Consider the following 17,270-nt stretch of genomic DNA (forward strand, 5'->3'; position numbering starts at 1 on the left):
ATCATCTGGTACCTTTAATGTCGTCCCAAGTTTAGGTCGGCATTGCAGTAGGAACATATGTTAAACACAAAACCAAGTTTGCAACATTGTGATCTCTAAATTTTCTTCCTAATGCGATGCTATCAAGACTTGGCTAACAGGATGAGAAGTATTTCTTCCTGGGTTTGCAATTTTGCATCTAGTTAGCTGGGTGGACAACAAGCCGACAAGTTACATCCAGTTCAAACGTGTTCGTCGATATAATGTTTTGTTCCTCTGTTATTCATTCCTAAGTCTATTACACCCTTTAAAAAAAAATGTTTTGTTCCTCTTAAATCTAAAATATCAAAAAGAGTATAATTTTTAGGGATGATTTCAGAAACTACCTCTCACGTTTCGCTCAATCACACTGACCTTCTTGTGGTTTATGATATTATGCTTACCTCCGTTATTTAATTTTTTTTGTAACCATTCTTTTTACCTATTTTAATTAATATAAAAGAATTATAACTTGACTAATTTACCCTTACTAATATACTCGTATGTTTAATTAATTTTATTTTTTAAAATTCACTTAATTTTACTACATTTTAATCTTAGAAGACATAGCTACATTCAAACTAGGGTTTTGATTGTCCAGTTATAAACATCTTTATATTAGAACGCTGCTTTGCTTCTAATTAAGAGTTTAAAAATCCTATTGTTGTTTAATTCCCTTGTGGGTAGCCAAAATTATCCCGGGATTATAATCCCGGAACTAATTTATCCCACTTCTTGGGATTATTTTATCCCATCTCCCAGATGAGATCAAATAATCCCAGGATAAGTGGGATATCCCACCCTAGGATAAGGCTTCATTTTGTACCGTGTTTGGTAGGAGAGATAAATTTATACCTCCTACCAAACACGATACAAAAAATTAGTGCTGGAATATTCCAGCCTATACCATGCACCAAACGACCGTAGTCTATTTGTACAAGCTTCCACTGATAATGCCCTCTTTGAACAAGTACCCTCTTGGGTACGTTGTTGTTGTTGAACAAGTACCCTCCTGAGAGTTTATGAGAATAAAATAGATCCGTTCCGTTTGTACACATTTTTATTTACATTCTTGCACCTTTTCTTGTTTGTGGGTTACGTTTCTTAAAACTTGGTTACAATCAGTTTCACTGTTAGTTCTTCGATTGGTATCAAGAACTTCACCAAGGGATTTAACTTTTTTGTTAAATATGATAACAACAACAACAACACACCCAATGTAGTCCCATAAATGGAATCTGGGGAGGGTAGGGTGTATACAGACTTCATCCCTACGTCAAACTATGAAAATAAGTAAAAAAAATCAAAATAAGGGAGGTCACTGTGATAGAGCAAAACCTGATGGGGTCTTTAAAATTATCCCAAATTTTTATACATGGATAATGTATTCCCGACTTTTATCTGACATGTATTCTATTGTCAATGTTCCTAATTACCCAAGGAAACTTTTTTAGAGATTTTCTTCCATACTGCCTGACCTATAAAAGGAAGCTTGAACTTTCAAGACAAGATGAAAGTAATTTTCAAAAAAAAAAAAAAAAATTGAAAAAAAGTTTATCATTTGGTGTTTGGTGTCAAAAGAAAATATTTTTCACCAAAAGGAGAAAGATTGAAAAATCTTCACATCTATTTCAATGTTTACTTTCTTACCACTGTTCCAAATCACTTATAAGTCATTATTATCAAATTTAAAGTTATAAGTTCCATCGAAACACTGTACAACAACAGCAACATACCCAACTTGATCCCATAAGATTAAAACACAATATGATTTTTTAATTTATTATCAATTTTTATAAAAAATAAATAAATAAAGATTTCCAGAACATCACTAGGAAACACCAGAACTTGCTAGTTGCGGGGGTACAGGTATAATTTATAGTAAGGTGGGGGTCCTCGTCAAAATGACAACAAACTCAGGGACTGCATTTGCAATATGAAGAACTTTTTAAATTTTTCGTACCTAGAATGGATATAAACACAAACGTGTAGTCAGCGACACGTCACCTCAATGAACTTTGAAAACGACTGAAATAAATCCTATCCAATCAAAAAATGCCAAGTTTGCAATTTAGGAACCACAAATCAACTTCCTCTGGACGGCAGGAATCGAGCGTGTTATAGCTTAGACCGACTTTCCTAATTCACCGACCTCGAACCCCCTTCTCTCTCATGTGCATTTTGGGAAATAACTTACAGTTTGATTAATTTCGTTTTTTCCAGGAGATATATATATATATATCGATTGAATCGGTTTCCATTATTATTTACCAAATCTAATCGAAGTTATCGTAACCGATGCAACGGCTTGTTGACCATACCCTCGCTGTCACCAAAGAGTAAGTTCTTCATCTCTCCTTGCTTTATTATTATGTGTATAAATATAAACATAATATAAGTTTAAATACACATGATGCACCTGATATAACTATATGGATGTGCATCTACATGCATACCTGTATGCGTATTCTCGTTTCAATTGGATTGAAATGGATAAGCGGAATGTATTGAAGGTTTTATATAGCTGATCCAAAACTGACATTGGATTGAGGCTTATTTGATTGATTGATTTGTAATTCTACAGTGAAGTGGTGATCAAATATACTATGTATAGCTTCTTTTTCCGGTTCAGATAATCACCCATTGCTTAAGAAAATAGAAAGTAGACTAATGGGTGGATTTGTTATTTGCCTTTTAGTCTGAGATTTGGCTTAATACATTGACAGCCCCTTAAACTTGTCAATAAATTTCATTTAGACACTTGAACTACGGCTTGTTCCAATTGAACACCTAAACATAGGATAAGACTTTCCTCTTAGGCACTTTTGGTTCAAAGCTAAGAAAAAACTTTGACGCGTATTCTCATGTGGGGCAGTGCGTAAATAAGTTAACCACTTAAAGTATGTCACATTCTTTAATTATATGCATTAGCCTCAGTAAGCCGTAAAATCTCAGACATTTTCCAATTGATGCTGATGTGTATAATTAAAGGAGGTGACATGTTTTATGTGGTTCGTTTAACTACCTAATAGACGTTTGAGAACTTGTGCAAAAGTTTTTCCAAAATTTGAATGGAAGTGTATAATAGGAATATTTTATTATGCGTTCAGGTGCTCAATTTGAACAAACCGTAGTTCAAGTGTCTAAATGAAACTTAATGGCAAGTTTAAGGGGCTGTCAAATGTATTAAGCCCTGAGATTTTGCGTTGGTGTAAAGTTGAGGTGAATGTGCAATTGAAGAAATAAGCATTTATGTTATATGTAAGCAGATGCGCTTGTGGAAGTGTACTGTACTCGTACTAAGTTTCTGTATAATATGAAATAAGTTGAATTAGAACAAATAGCCACAGGTGGATAGTTACATTAACAACTTATTACTATTAATTATGCTATGATCTTCTACATGAAGTATGTGCCAAAATAGTGACAAAACTGTAGTACTGGTTATCCAAGAAATAGAATTGTGATGACACGTATCTGGTTATTATAGTAGAAGGCAAATTAAAACAGGTTATTAGCCCCACCAGACATGATAGCATCAATCCATCATTTGCATAATAAATTCATGATGAACGAGTTTGAGGACATTATCGGATGGATTTAAAGGTTACACCTTCAAGAGAGGAATTGGCAATCGAAATTTATACAAAGGTAACCATATCAGATATGTGCGATAGAACACTGTGGAGGATGTTATTGGGAATAAAATGTTGCGCATTGGCGATGGCGACTACCCTTTATGTCTAAGTATCATGTTGAAGCTATTCCCAGAGTTTCATTTAAATCTCGAAGAAGTGAACTTGATGTGGCTTGTATTTCATTTAATGCTTATTAGCGTAAATGGATACTAGGTTAATCACTCACATGAAAAGACAATTATCATAATCGAGAGAAAAAGGGGGAGCTAGGCAAGATATTGTTCTTACCTCTAGTCAAGAAGATCGCCTTGGTGTATTCAAAGTGGTAGCTGTCTATCTCCTAAATGTTGACACTAAAAATGTTGTTATTCAAAGTAGATAGTTGTATTTATGATCTGGAATTCTGTGCTTGGTTATGCTCTTGCTTCCTTAGCTGGAAGGAGGAAAAAGTTGTGTCTATATGTATTCTTTGCCTGTAGCTGCTTGTGTTTTACTATTGATGCCATTTTTAAGGGTAATTTTTTAGCAAGAAGCAGGATCATGGAAGTCAAACCAATGTAAAAATTATTTTGCTGATAGATTCTGGAATAAACAGGAAATATTGCAAAAGTTCTCTTTTTCATTATAATGATTGGCGTAAGGGCATTGGTTGAGTGCATGGCAACATAATAAGCTCAATACCTATAGATACATTTCCTTCTTTTTGTTTTTAATGATATGAGATAAAGCACTCCCACTGCTTTACAAGTGAGAACTATTACTTTGGCGGATGGATTGGAATGAGCTCTGAAGTTATTATTCATAAAACTAGCTCATTCTCAGCTGTATCATCTCATTCCTATGTTGTAATGTCTATCCAGCTTGAAATCCTTAGGTAAATTTTTGTCTTAACTTCCTTCAGCAAGTTTTGTTATTGATCCGTCATTTAATGTTTCTGGTGCTTGTCAACATTTATTCAGGTCAGTTAAGACATTGACTTATGAGTCACTGAATAATGTTGTGAGATTGATTAATGGAGTGTCAGCAATATTATTGACGATATTGCCGGGGAAATCTTCTATTCTTGAAGGCATACATGGTTGGGAACTTCGTCCATCCTTTCGCGGACCTCGGCTTCCACAGTGGATGGAGAAGTGAGTTTTTATATTCTTTCCTATTTTACCCCTGTTTTGGCTTTTCAATTTTAGTGTATTTTTTTATAGTGCTATTGTATTAATATCTACCTTCTTGGTGATCACAGTGGCGCCTCATCTTTTAACCAGTTCATTCATGAGCTTTCTATTGATTCTGATACCTCGTCCTCGAGTGTAGATTATTCATCATCAGAAGAAGAAGAATATACTGATGAAACCATTTGTCCTCCATCTCCACTGTCACAAAGTTCTCGGGTATCTAGAGCTCGCAGTTTTTCAAGGCGGAACAGGCATTGGTTCAGATACATCATCTCATGGCTCCTATTCCCAATCAAATTTATGTTGGGCCTACCTTTGTTTATATATGCTTTGGGTAGGGGCAGTAGAGCCTGTCGGACATCTGAGAGTTTCCAGTCTTCCCATGTACAAGCTAGGAATAGACTACAGACACTCAGGGTTCAGGTTATCCAGCGTGCGACTGACAGAAGACGTGGTGTTGTTGAGGTTTGATATTTGCACATAGCATTACTCTTTATCCAGGTTTTTTTTTTTTTTGGGGGGGGTGGTTGGGGGATAGAAATTACCTGTTCCTGTACATGCTAGTCTATTTTTTGTTTTCTCCTCGGTTATAACTTTTTATTAAAATGACTTGGTCTTATTTTGTTACACGTAGGATCTCCATCTAGCAACTGAGATCACCATAGAGGCTGTTTTTGAATTTTTTCACAAGGCAGCACACTGTCTTCTTTCACCAATAGGCACCTTAAAGAAAGTGGTGAAGTGGTTCTCTTCTGACAACAGTGGTCATGGGGATGGTCCCCCTGTTGGTTCAGGTGTCTCTGTTCCTGTGGACACCCTTTCAGAGAATGATCCTACTCCTAGAGAACGGAAGATGGGCTTTCATTCCCTCAATACAGATGCTCGGACATGTCAAGATGTCATTACAGAGCTTGGGTGAGTATTTTTGCTTGCATGATACCTCTTCTAACATGTGGCATACACATTTTTCTTGTAAAGAAAATCTTGCATACACAGTTCAAGGGATTGGAAAAAGCCTTTGAAAGGCAACTAGTGAGAGGGATTACTTGCTAACGTATCCCTAAGGGCATATCGGGGCGCCAAATCAACTATTTCGTTTTTTGGAGCTCCTTCCAAAGAGGTTGGGATTAGACTTGCAATTGGATGTGTCCCGGTCAAATCGTTAACAACAGATCCCTGCAGACGTACTACTTTCGAAAGATTTCTGAAGTTCCCTTATTAGTCTGAGGATTTTCTCAAGTTTGGATCTAAAAAATATTTCACCAGGTTCTTTAGAGGTCTGTAAAGTGCTGGATAAGAATAGCATAATATGTGTTATAACTTATCCAGTGAGCCTAGAGACTGCTTATTTCCACCCTTTGTATGCATAACTAACGTGTATTGGTTTTCAAATAAAATTTAGAGCCTGTTTGGATGGGCTTAAAAAAAACAGCTTATAAGCCAAAAAAAAAATAAGTTGGACTACCCCAACTTATTTTTTTGGGCTTATAAACTGTTTTCAACAACTTATAAGCCAATCCAGACGGGCTCTTAGCATTCCAGTTATTCTCAGCGTGTGTCCCTTTCCTGTGTAGATACCCATATGAAGCTCTTCGTGTTGTTACTGATGATGGATATATTCTCCTTTTGGAGAGAATTCCAAGGTTTGGATTCCTTTACATCATCACCAAATCTTCATATCTGCAGCTTTAATGTGGATGCCCATTTATAGATGTTTCTTGATGTTTCTAACTTGATTTTGCAGACGTGATGCTCGGAAGGTTGTTTATCTACAACATGGGGTTTTTGATTCATCCATGGGGTGAGCCTCGCATCTCTTCTAACTCTTCAAAACCATTTTCCCTTTCTTATGTATAGTATTCAATTTGTTACATACTAGGGATACTGAGCCTCGCATCTCTGCTAGGTTTATAAGTTCTCACTACATAATATTATTGCTGAAATGACAGTCGATCGAGTAGAAGGACTTTGGAAGTACCTAACTATTGGTTCTATTCCAGTTGGTTGTCTAAGCGACACTTCCAATCTATGTCTTTTCCCCTTCACGGATTTCTCTAAATAGATCTAACTATGACATGCATATGTGCTAATTAGTTCACTATGGAGTTGGGATAAAGGACTAGAATTATGGAATGTTGTCAGCAAGGGAATTCAGTACTGGGATTTTCTCAACTTAAATACTCATAATGTCAATAATTTGTCACGCAACGGTGTGCCCTAGTGGTGAATGTTGTGGGAGGAGAAACATGAGGTCTTAGGTTCAAATTCCCCGCTAGGTGATTTCTTGGCATCTGCGAGCCTTGGTTGCCATAGTTAATGTGGTAACTATGATGGTGGGAGGTAGTAGGTACCCGGTGGAATAGTTGAGGTGCGTGCAAGCTGGCCCACATACCACCATCATAAAACAATAATGTCAAAATTGCATTGTAATCTTGAAAGCGGGATAACTTGTTACTATGACTGGATTACCTTCTGGGTGAAGCCAAGTAGTTTCAAGATACTCAATTACCTGGAGATGGTCTATTTTTTATATGGGCATTGATATAGGTGTAGAACTGGTACAGGCTATCAAGTTAGATCGTCTGAGGATGAGATAGACATCTGTCTTTCATTGAGACTTAGGTCTTTCCGTTCTTAGTTCTTATTTCTCCCAAGTCCTATCTTGCTTAAATATCGTCAGATCAGTCCTGACTTTCAATTTTGTCGTTAAGATTTACTGCGATGATCTAATTGTCGATTGCATCATTATTTATTCCATGGTTATTGATTTACAGTTGGGTATCGAATGGAGTTGTTGGTTCCCCAGCATTTGCAGCCTATGATCAAGGTTTGCCCTTTATACTTTTTGGTCTATAATGTATAGGGTGTGCACATACGATAAAAGTATAATTTGCCCTCAGATAGTTTTGTAGTATTCATACTTCACTTTCTTGATTACAGGATATGATGTTTTCCTAGGAAATTTCAGGGGATTGGTCTCGAGAGAGCACATTGACAAGAATATATCCTCACGTCAGTAAGTGCATTACTTCATGCAGCTCTCACCATGTCTCAAATGTCATTTCACCTACTTTTGGAAAGAAAATAGTAAAGTTCTTTATATTTTATGTATTTGGTGATTGCTGAATTCCTATCAAGTTACTTTAATAACTGAATGTGGCATGTTCATGCAGGTACTGGAAGTACTCTATAAATGAGCATGGGACACAAGATATACCTGCAATGATAGCGATGATCCACAAAACAAAAGTTACTGAATTGAAAAATAGCCAAAAAGCTGTGGAGGGAGAGAACGACAATGATCAGCCTTACAAACTTTGTGCAATTTGCCATAGTTTGGGAGGAGCTGCTATTCTAATGTACATCCTAACACGTCAACTTGAGGAAAAGCCCCATAGGCTATCAAGATTAATCTTATTATCACCTGCTGGCTTTCATCATGATTCCAATCCTGTATTCACAGTGATGGAATACTTGTTCCTACTAATGTCTCCTCTGCTTGCCCCCTTTGTGCCAGCTTTCTATATACCCACTCGGTTTTTCCGCATGCTGTTTAACAAGTTGGCCCGGGACTTCCATAACTTACCAGCAGTTGGAGGCCTTGTGCAAACTCTCATAAGTTATTTGGTTGGTGGAGACAGTTCAAATTGGGTTGGAGTCTTGGGGTTGCCACACTACAATATGAATGATATGCCAGCTGTTTCGTTCCGCGTGGCTCTTCATTTGGCACAGATCAAGCACACTAGGAAGTTTATAATGTTTGACTATGGCAGTGCAGCTGCGAACATGGAAGCTTATGGTTCTCCTCGGCCTTTAGATTTGGGGGAGTACTATTTCCTTATTGATATTCCTGTTGATCTTGTTGCTGGGCGAAAGGACAAGATCATCAGGCCATCTATGGTAAGGAAACATTATAAGTTGATGAAGGATGCAGGTGTGGAGGTGTCATATAATGAGTTTGAGTATGCTCATTTAGATTTTACATTTTCCCATCATGAAGAACTATTGGCGTATGTTATGTCTCGATTAATTTTAGTAGGTGCTTCTATGAAGCAGCAACCTGATCAGAAATCGTTGAAGATTAGGAGAAAAGAGGGGCAAGCCAGCAGCAGCTGTTAAAGTGTAGCACTAATGAGAGCCTGACACGTTTAATAGCTTGGATGTTCCTTGTAATACATGTATGCCACTTATACAGAAAAAATATAGAGAAGGCTGAATCAGGATAGGGTTTGTTACAATCCGAAATCCCATTCCAAGGGAATAGGATAGTTGTTGTGTCCTAGAATGTTTGATATGGTTTTTGTGTATACTGACTGTATATTGTAACTTGTAAAGGTGTAGCATTGGTTTCTCAAGACTCGTTCATTCCCTCTCCCTCTTCCTTGACCCTCCCCAGAATATATATTTTGATCACTATTTCCTTTTTGAGATGCCTGATATTTGCTATCCTTATCGCAATGTAACCATGCCAATTTTCGTGTATAGATTGATATGTTTGTATTGTTGTGTGCCTTTTTTCTTAGAGCTGAGGCAGTGTTTTATGTTTGTGTGAATCCTCATCTGCTGTATTGCAGCTGTTCTAGCCAAAAACACCGAGAACTAGCCAAAAACACCAAGAACTATTACGCTCAAAGGCAGCAGGCTATCGTATAATTGTATACTGAAGTGAGCTTTCTACCCTATAATAGAATGAGAAATGAGAAGAATGCAATGGATGACTATGAATTCATGCTAGTACTATACGAAAAGATGCACACCTTTCATAGGACAGAAATGCGTGAGCTTTCAGGAATGAATCGTTTTTGTTTTTGGATGTTCTTATAATACCAATTAATACCACAATTAAAATGCATAGCAATCACTTCATTGAGTAATGTTTTGATAGATTATTATGAGCTGAGTATATATTTAGTGGTCAGTAAAAGTGTGTATTTTGTTTCAAAGTACCTTGCAAGAGCGGTCAATTATTTGAGCCTGAAGTAACTGCACGGGCTGATGTTAAATTTTGCCCTTCAACGTCGAAATTATGCCTAGCGGGGCTTAAGTTCTTTAAGAGAGCTGGCATAACTTGTGGATATATGATGTATAACTTATGCCTCTCTAGGCATAAGTTCAATTTTGAAGGGCAAAAGTTAAAGACCAGCCCATTTGAAAGACAAACTTTAGTATTTCGATCTGAACACAACTTTTTGATACTTTTTTTTTATCCTGTCCAACTGCAGCTTGATTGCCACCAACTGCTACAACTTTGTTTATCTGGCGGTATTTCTGAGCCAAGGTGCATGATCTTATACTTTAGTACTCTATTTTCTTCCTTCTCGTTCACTGCTTGTAATTCCTTGCGGAGATCTTTAAATGCCTCAAAGACATTTGATTTGCCAATATCAGCATGATCCCGTTGGCGATCGTTTTGTTTCAATTCAAGAAAATTTTCAATATGTTTTCTATACTTGTGGAGCCATAGGAATATGGTTTTCCACTTGGTTAAATGAGCACTGCTACAACTTTGTTTATCTGGCGGTATTTCTGAGCCAAGGTGCATGATCTTATACTTTAGTACTCTATTTTCTTCCTTCTCGTTCACTGCTTGTAATTCCTTGCGGAGATCTTTAAATGCCTCAAAGACATTTGATTTGCCAATATCAGCATGATCCCGTTGGTGATCGTTTTGTTTCAATTCAAGAATTTTTTCAATATGTTTTCTATACTTGTGGAGCCATAGGAATATGGTTTTCCACTTGGTTAAATGAGCAGAACACCAACATCTGCACCGGTTAGAGTTGAAAGCTCATCCGCTTTTTTGAACAAGCTCTTTTTTCTTTTCGAGAAAAAAATAATGGGTGCTCTCTCAGACTCAATCAACTTCATTTCAGTCTTTTGCCTGCCCTTGCCCATCCTTTTTTCCATTGCAAAAGCAAGTAAATAAAGAATGAAATAAGAAGATGTTCTGGCCAATTAAGCCTGAGCAATTTTAAGATTAAGGTCTGTGTAATTTATAACTGGTGTGCAAGTCTATTTGTCACGTGTATTGTCACATTCATTTAATGTTTTCATGTTATTTGAATCTATTACTAGGTTACCATGAATCCCAACGAAATTATCTTCTTATTTATTCTGCTACAATTGCAAAGTAATAAAGCCGAATTGGATCTAAAACAAATTGAAAATAATAATGCTTTTAATCTATTCACATATATAATGTTAATTTATTTACAAATAAATTATAGCATTGTTATTTTTCATTTGTCTTTAGATTCAATTCGACTTAATTACTTTGCAATTGCAGTGAAATAACTAAGAAGATAATTTCGTTGGGATTCATGGTAATCTCGTTATAGATTCACATAACATGAAAACGTTAAATGAACGTGACAAATAGACTTGCACATCAGCTATACATTACAGAGGCATTCCTCTCAAAATTGCTCTGGCTTATTCAGCCAAAACATCTTCTTCTTTATTTATTTGCTTTTGCAATGGAAAGAAGGACGGGCAAGGGTAGGCAAAAGATAGAAATGAAGTTGATAGAGTCTTAGAAAGCATGTATTGTTGCTTTCTCGAAAAGAAGAAAGAGCCTGTTAAAGAAAGCGGATGAACTTTCAACTCAAACCGGTGCGGATGTTGGTGTTCTGCTCATTTAACCAAGTGGAAACCATATTCTTACGGCTCCACAAGTATAGAAAACATAATTGAAAAATTTCTTAAATTGAAACGATCGCAACACGATCATGCTGATCTGGCAAATCAAATGTCTTTGAGGCATTTGAAGATCTCCGCAAGGAATTACAGGCAGCGAACGAGAAGGAAGAAAATAGAGTACTAAAGTATAAGATCATGCACCCTGGCTTAGAAATACCATAACTTGTAGCAGTTGGTGGCAATCAAACTGCAGTCGGACAAGATTAAAAAAAATTATCAAAAAGTTGTGCTCAGACCAAGCTACTGAAGTTTGATTTAATTGTTTGTCCCTGATCCAGAGGAAGCGTTCTTGAACTCATAATTATCTTTACGATTGTAATTGGATTTCTTAAGGTTGAGTTGTGATGTCCAAACGGCTTGTGATTTGTATAGTATAGTTTTTTATTTGTTTGCTAAGTTGTGTTTTGTGATCCCGGGCTGCTAGCAATTTTATTGCAACTGATTCCTCTGTTTTCTAGTAATTTTATTGCAACTGATTCCTCTGTTTTCTTATTGTATTATGGATTGAATTGATTCCTCTATTTGTTGAAGGTGCTGTTAATGTATTCAGATTCTTGTGATCGTTCAGAAGTCCCAATGTTAATACGAGAACTAGCACTAGATAAATTTATTGGGTTGAAATAATTTTTGTTCTGACCAATAGAATACCTGTCTAGTTATAGTATAGTGCCTTCACTTGGTATTGCTTGGTAACTAGAAAGGTTGAAGTAATTTTGATGCTGAACCAAGAAATCCATTTCTAGTCTTTTATTTGACAACAGTTTCCTGTGGCTTGTTATTAGAACTGTGAATTTAAGATGGATGGAGACATAGAAGGCTGCGCAAGAGAATATATATAAACTTTCTTTATCCCTATTCCTTTGTAAAGTACCTCTTTTTAAAGTGAATACCATACATGTCGGTTTTTAAGGGTACAATATTTTGTGAGTTGAAATTTATGCATTCTGTGAAGTTAGTGTAGAGATATTAGTTATGCGGAGATTGTAATGCATGGATTATTTATGACTCAATTAATTATAAAGGAATTGTTATACAGTGATTAATAATGTAGAGATTGATATTCATGAATTACTTACTTTAAAGAAGCACCTTTGTCTTTAAATAGTAATTACTCACATATTTGTATTCGTATTCTTATTCCACAGTCTATTCCACGGTCTATTCAGCATAAAATAATACTAACAATCAATGGATATCGGATAAACTCATATTCCACCATCGAACCTCGCCGAAGATGGAACCATGAAAGAATACTAATGAGTGCACAAGAGTTTTCTTTAATCCATCACGTCCACATTGTTCATTAGTTCAATAAAAGGTTTCAATTGATTTACCGATCTAGACAACACAAAGAATCATCAAACATTAAAGATGGAAAAATGGAAAAAACTGTCTTAATAAAACACAAGAACTCCATAAACTTCTTTTTTGTGGTTTAAAACCTTAGATAATTGGACGACCGAAGACTAATAACAAAGTTAACAATTGACCAAATTAAAAGGCTCGTTAGTTGGTATAGTCTTCTCTAAACACAGTTCCAAATTCAAGAAATATAATTATCACTGGCACAATAATTTTGCGTTTAAGTCAAACTTGAGTAGCTCGGCCTAAACACCACTTTTTGTTACCTTTTTAATTTTGTCTAAATGCAACTTGATTGCCACCAACTACTGCAACCTATGTTTATCTGGCCGTATTTTTTGAGCTATGGTGCTTGGAGACGGCATCCGACATAGGTTGTCTTATAAGACAGACTTTTAGTTATGCCTTAAAGCAACCTATGTTGGATCCGGCATAACTTTAGTTATGCCTTAAGGCAACCTATGCCGCATAAGACAGATTTTTCCCAAAGCTTTACCTTGCGATTTTTTTTTTAATTTTTGACCTAGCAGGGATTGAAATTCAAAATCTCGGGATATTTTCGGCCACTTTTTTAAGAGAAGGATAAAAATTAAAGACCAGCAATTTGAGGGTCGAAAATTAAAGACCACTTCGAAAGAACGATAATCCGCGCAAAAAAATGTCATTTTTTTGCGCGGATTGCCCTTCTTTTGGGGTGGTCTTTAAATTTTGCCCCTCATATTTGTGATCTTTAAGTTTTGCCCTTTGCTTGAAAAGGTGGGCGAATACATGAAGTTCTAGGTTCGAACCCCCGCTCAGGCATAAAATAAAAAAATAATTTCATCAGGCAGGACTGGGGGAGTGTATGTCGGATCCAGCATACAATCTTTAAGGAAAAGATAAAGTTATGCCGGATCCGGCATAACTAAAAGTCTGCCCCATAAGGCAGAATTTTTCCTAAGACATAGTTTAGTTATGCCTTATGGGGCAGAATTTTAGTTAAGGCATAACAAAATTATGCCCCATAAGGCAAGAACTTTTCTTAAGGCATAGACTTTGCCTTATAAGGGAAAGGATAAAAATGGTCCCTTAACTATGATAGTAGGTTCAAAATAGTCCCTTAACTATGCACTTAACGGTTTTAGTCCTTTAAGTTTGTTACAAGTTAACAAAAACGGTCCCTTAACTATGAGAGTAGGTTCAAAATAGTCCCTTAACTATGCACTTAACGGTTTTGGTCCTTTAAGTTTGCCATAAGTTGACAGTTTTAGTCTCGACAAAATATTCATCGAACTCTATTTGTTAGATTTGACGAGAACTATGAAAAAAAGGGAAAAATTAGTGAGAACTTTAGATCGGTCAAATAACTCGGGACAAAACCGACGGACGTTAGTCGGTTATAGGATGGACTTCTGCGCATTTTTCCTCAAAAATAACCGATGGACTTCCGTTGGTTTTCGTAAAAAACAATAAAAATTAAAAAAAAAAAATAGTGTCCCTCGATTTTATCCATCGGTTTCCGTCCATCATTTTTTTCGCTTGTTTTTGGTAGTGACAACTTTTTTAGTTTCTGCTATTTCTAAAGTCTAGTGGATTTTATTTAGTCGATGGATTCCCTCAGTTTTAATCGATAGAATTCGTCGGTCTTTGTGTTTCGAGACATCATTTTCTGACATTATCAAACCGTTAAGTGCATACTTAAGAGACTATTTTTAACCAACCCTCATAGTTAAGGGACCATTTTGTCAACTTATGGCAAATTTAAAGGACCAAAACCGTTAAGTGCATAGTTAAGGGACTATTTTGAACCTACTCTCATAGTTAAGGGACCGTTTTTGTTAACTTGTAACAAACTTAAAGGACTAAAACCGTTAAGTGCATAGTTAAGGGACTATTTTGAACCTACTATCATAGTTAAGGGACCATTTTTATTAAAGGACAAAAATGGTCCCTTAACTATGATAGTAGGGTCAAAATAGTCCCTTAACTATGCACTTAACGGTTTTAGTCCTTTAAGTTTGTTACAAGTTAACAAAAACGGTCCCTTAACTATGAGAGTAGGTTCAAAATAGTCCCTTAACTATGCACTTAACGGTTTTGGTCCTTTAAGTTTGCCATAAGTTGACAAAATGGTCCCTTAACTATGAGGGTTGGTTAAAAATAGTCCCTTAAGTATGCACTTAACGGTTTGATAATGTCAGAAAATGATGTCTCGAAACACAAAGACCGACGGACTCTATCGATTAAAACTGAGGGAATCCATCGACTAAATAAAATACATTAGACTTTAGAAATAAATTAGAAATAGCAGAAACTAAAAAAGTTGTCACTACCAAAAACAAGCGAAAAAAATGATGGATGATGGATAAAATCGAGGGACACTATTTTTTTTTTTAATTTTTATTGTTTTTTACGAAAACCAACGGAAGTCCATCGATTATTTTTGAGGAAAAATGTGCAGAAGTCCATCCTATAACGAACTATAGTCCGTTGGTTTTGTCCTGAGTTATTTGACCGATCTAGAGTTCTCACTAATTTTTTCCTTTTTTTCATAGTTCTCGTCAAATCTAACAAACAGAGTTCGATGAATATTTTATCGAGACTAAAACTGTCAACTTATGATAAACTTAAAAGACCAAAACCGTTAAGTGCATAGTTAAGAGACTATTTTGAACTTACTTTCATAGTTAAGGGATCATTTTTATTAACTTGTAACAAACTTAAAGGACTAAAACCGTTAAGTGTATAGTTGAAGCAGTATTTTGAACCTAGGGATCATTTTTGTCCTTTTCTCCATCAGATTGCGTCAATCTCCTGAGAATTGGGATTCGGGAAACAAAGGGAAGACAAAACAGAGAAAGCAATGAAATCGCCAAGATGGGGTTATGTTCGAATAATATCAGGAACTATTTTTGGAGGCATTCTTGGTTTCTATCTTATGCATCGTGCTGAACTCAAATACAAGGTTTGCGATCTTCTTCTTCTTCTATGTTTAATTGCTTACGCTAAACGCTATTAATTTGTATAAATTACTGTTATATGATTGTAGGAGATGTGGAATGAGAGATTGAATAAGTATGAAGAGGAGCTCAAAATGAAACAAAGTATGGAGACGCATACCCCCACTGAGTTATCTGGAGATTCTCTTGCGAGATAGGTACTTTTTAACATCGACCTGCTATTTTTTTTCATTTTGTTGATTATGATTAGGGAATTAAATCCAGACTAGACACTACAATATGTAGAGTGGAATAGCATGAATTGCTGGTATGGAATTGAATTCCAAGAATTTGGGGTGACTTTTTGTGTCCATCTAATGTCTTGTGCGTAATAGTTTATGTTTATGCTGGTAGTTCAGTGAGTTTAGTAGATATCTGAGCCGATGGTCATAGAACTCGAGGTTTATTTAGAGTTTGTTCATGCTAAATTGTTGACAATTGTGAACTATACAGCAGCGTACCTAGGATTTTTGAGTCGTGGAGGCTCAATTGACCTTAATCTAAAATTACTTTTGAAAATTGGGCGGGGGGAGTGTTAGCCAGCCAAGAACACTCACGGTCATAAGATGAAGTTGTGGAAATGAGGATGCTGCGGTGGATGTGTGGGCATACTATGAGAGATAGGATTAGAAATGAAGATATTCGGGATAAGGTGGAAGTGGCCTCGATGGAGGACAAGATATGGGACGCGAGGCTGAGATGGTTCGGGCAGGTGAAGAGGAGATGCGCGGACGTCCCAGTGCGGAGGTGTGAGAGATTCACTATGGATGGTTTCAGGGGAGGTATGGGTAGGCCGAAAAAGTATTGGGGAAAGGTGATTAGATAGGACATGGCGCAGTTGCAGCTTACCAAGGACATGACCTTAGATAAAAGCTTGTGGAGGACACGGATAAGGGTAGAAGGTTAGTGGGTAGTAGAGTGTTGTCTGGTTTATCCTTCCTAACTCGTAGTTTTAGTATTTCTCCTGTAGTTTCTTGTCCTTTGACTTTTGTTCTCTTGTTCTTCGTTTATCATACAATTTTGTTGCAATTAATGTTCCTTTTACCTTTTTGACTTGCTTTGATATTGCTTTATCTTAAGCCTAGGGTCTTGAGTAGTGGAGGAGAAGGTTATACATTAGTAATTATTCCTGTTTCCTCCTAAAACAGTTTTTTAACCACCTTCTCCCTACACTAGAAGCTTCAAGTATGTCATGAAAATGAAACAATTTATATATACACACAAAAATTATACATACCTTATTTATGTAGCATAATTTTCTAAGTAACTTAGATACACAAATCTACAGACACTTGAAGAATGCAACTTAGATACACAAATCTCAGATAGATTACTTTGGGGCAACACCAAGCAAGGGGTCTACACTGTGAAAGAAAGTTACAAGATTGGGTGTGCCCAGAATG

At 36.3% G+C, this 17,270-nt stretch overlaps 1 protein-coding gene across 2 annotated transcripts; it reads left to right on the forward strand.

The window, feature by feature from the left end:
* The first annotated feature begins 2,129 nt into the window (after positions 1-2,129).
* On the forward strand, positions 2,130-9,256 carry LOC132633297 (uncharacterized). Of its 2 annotated transcripts, none has more exons than XM_060349605.1 (9): positions 2,130-2,357; positions 4,616-4,789; positions 4,968-5,293; positions 5,463-5,743; positions 6,403-6,471; positions 6,573-6,629; positions 7,603-7,655; positions 7,769-7,844; positions 8,002-9,256. In XM_060349605.1, exons 2-9 carry the CDS (start codon positions 4,732-4,734, stop codon positions 8,945-8,947), a joined length of 1,866 nt encoding a protein of 621 aa, XP_060205588.1. In that variant the 5' UTR covers positions 2,130-2,357; positions 4,616-4,731; the 3' UTR covers positions 8,948-9,256. The 2 variants fall into 2 exon arrangements, with proteins under 2 accessions (XP_060205588.1, XP_060205587.1); XM_060349604.1 differs by having other exon boundaries at positions 2,131-2,357; positions 4,897-5,293.
* Positions 9,257-17,270: the final 8,014 nt, after the last annotated feature.

Source organism: Lycium barbarum, chromosome 3 (assembly GCF_019175385.1).
Source record: "Lycium barbarum isolate Lr01 chromosome 3, ASM1917538v2, whole genome shotgun sequence".
In the NCBI taxonomy this organism is placed as follows: Eukaryota; Viridiplantae; Streptophyta; class Magnoliopsida; order Solanales; family Solanaceae; genus Lycium; species Lycium barbarum.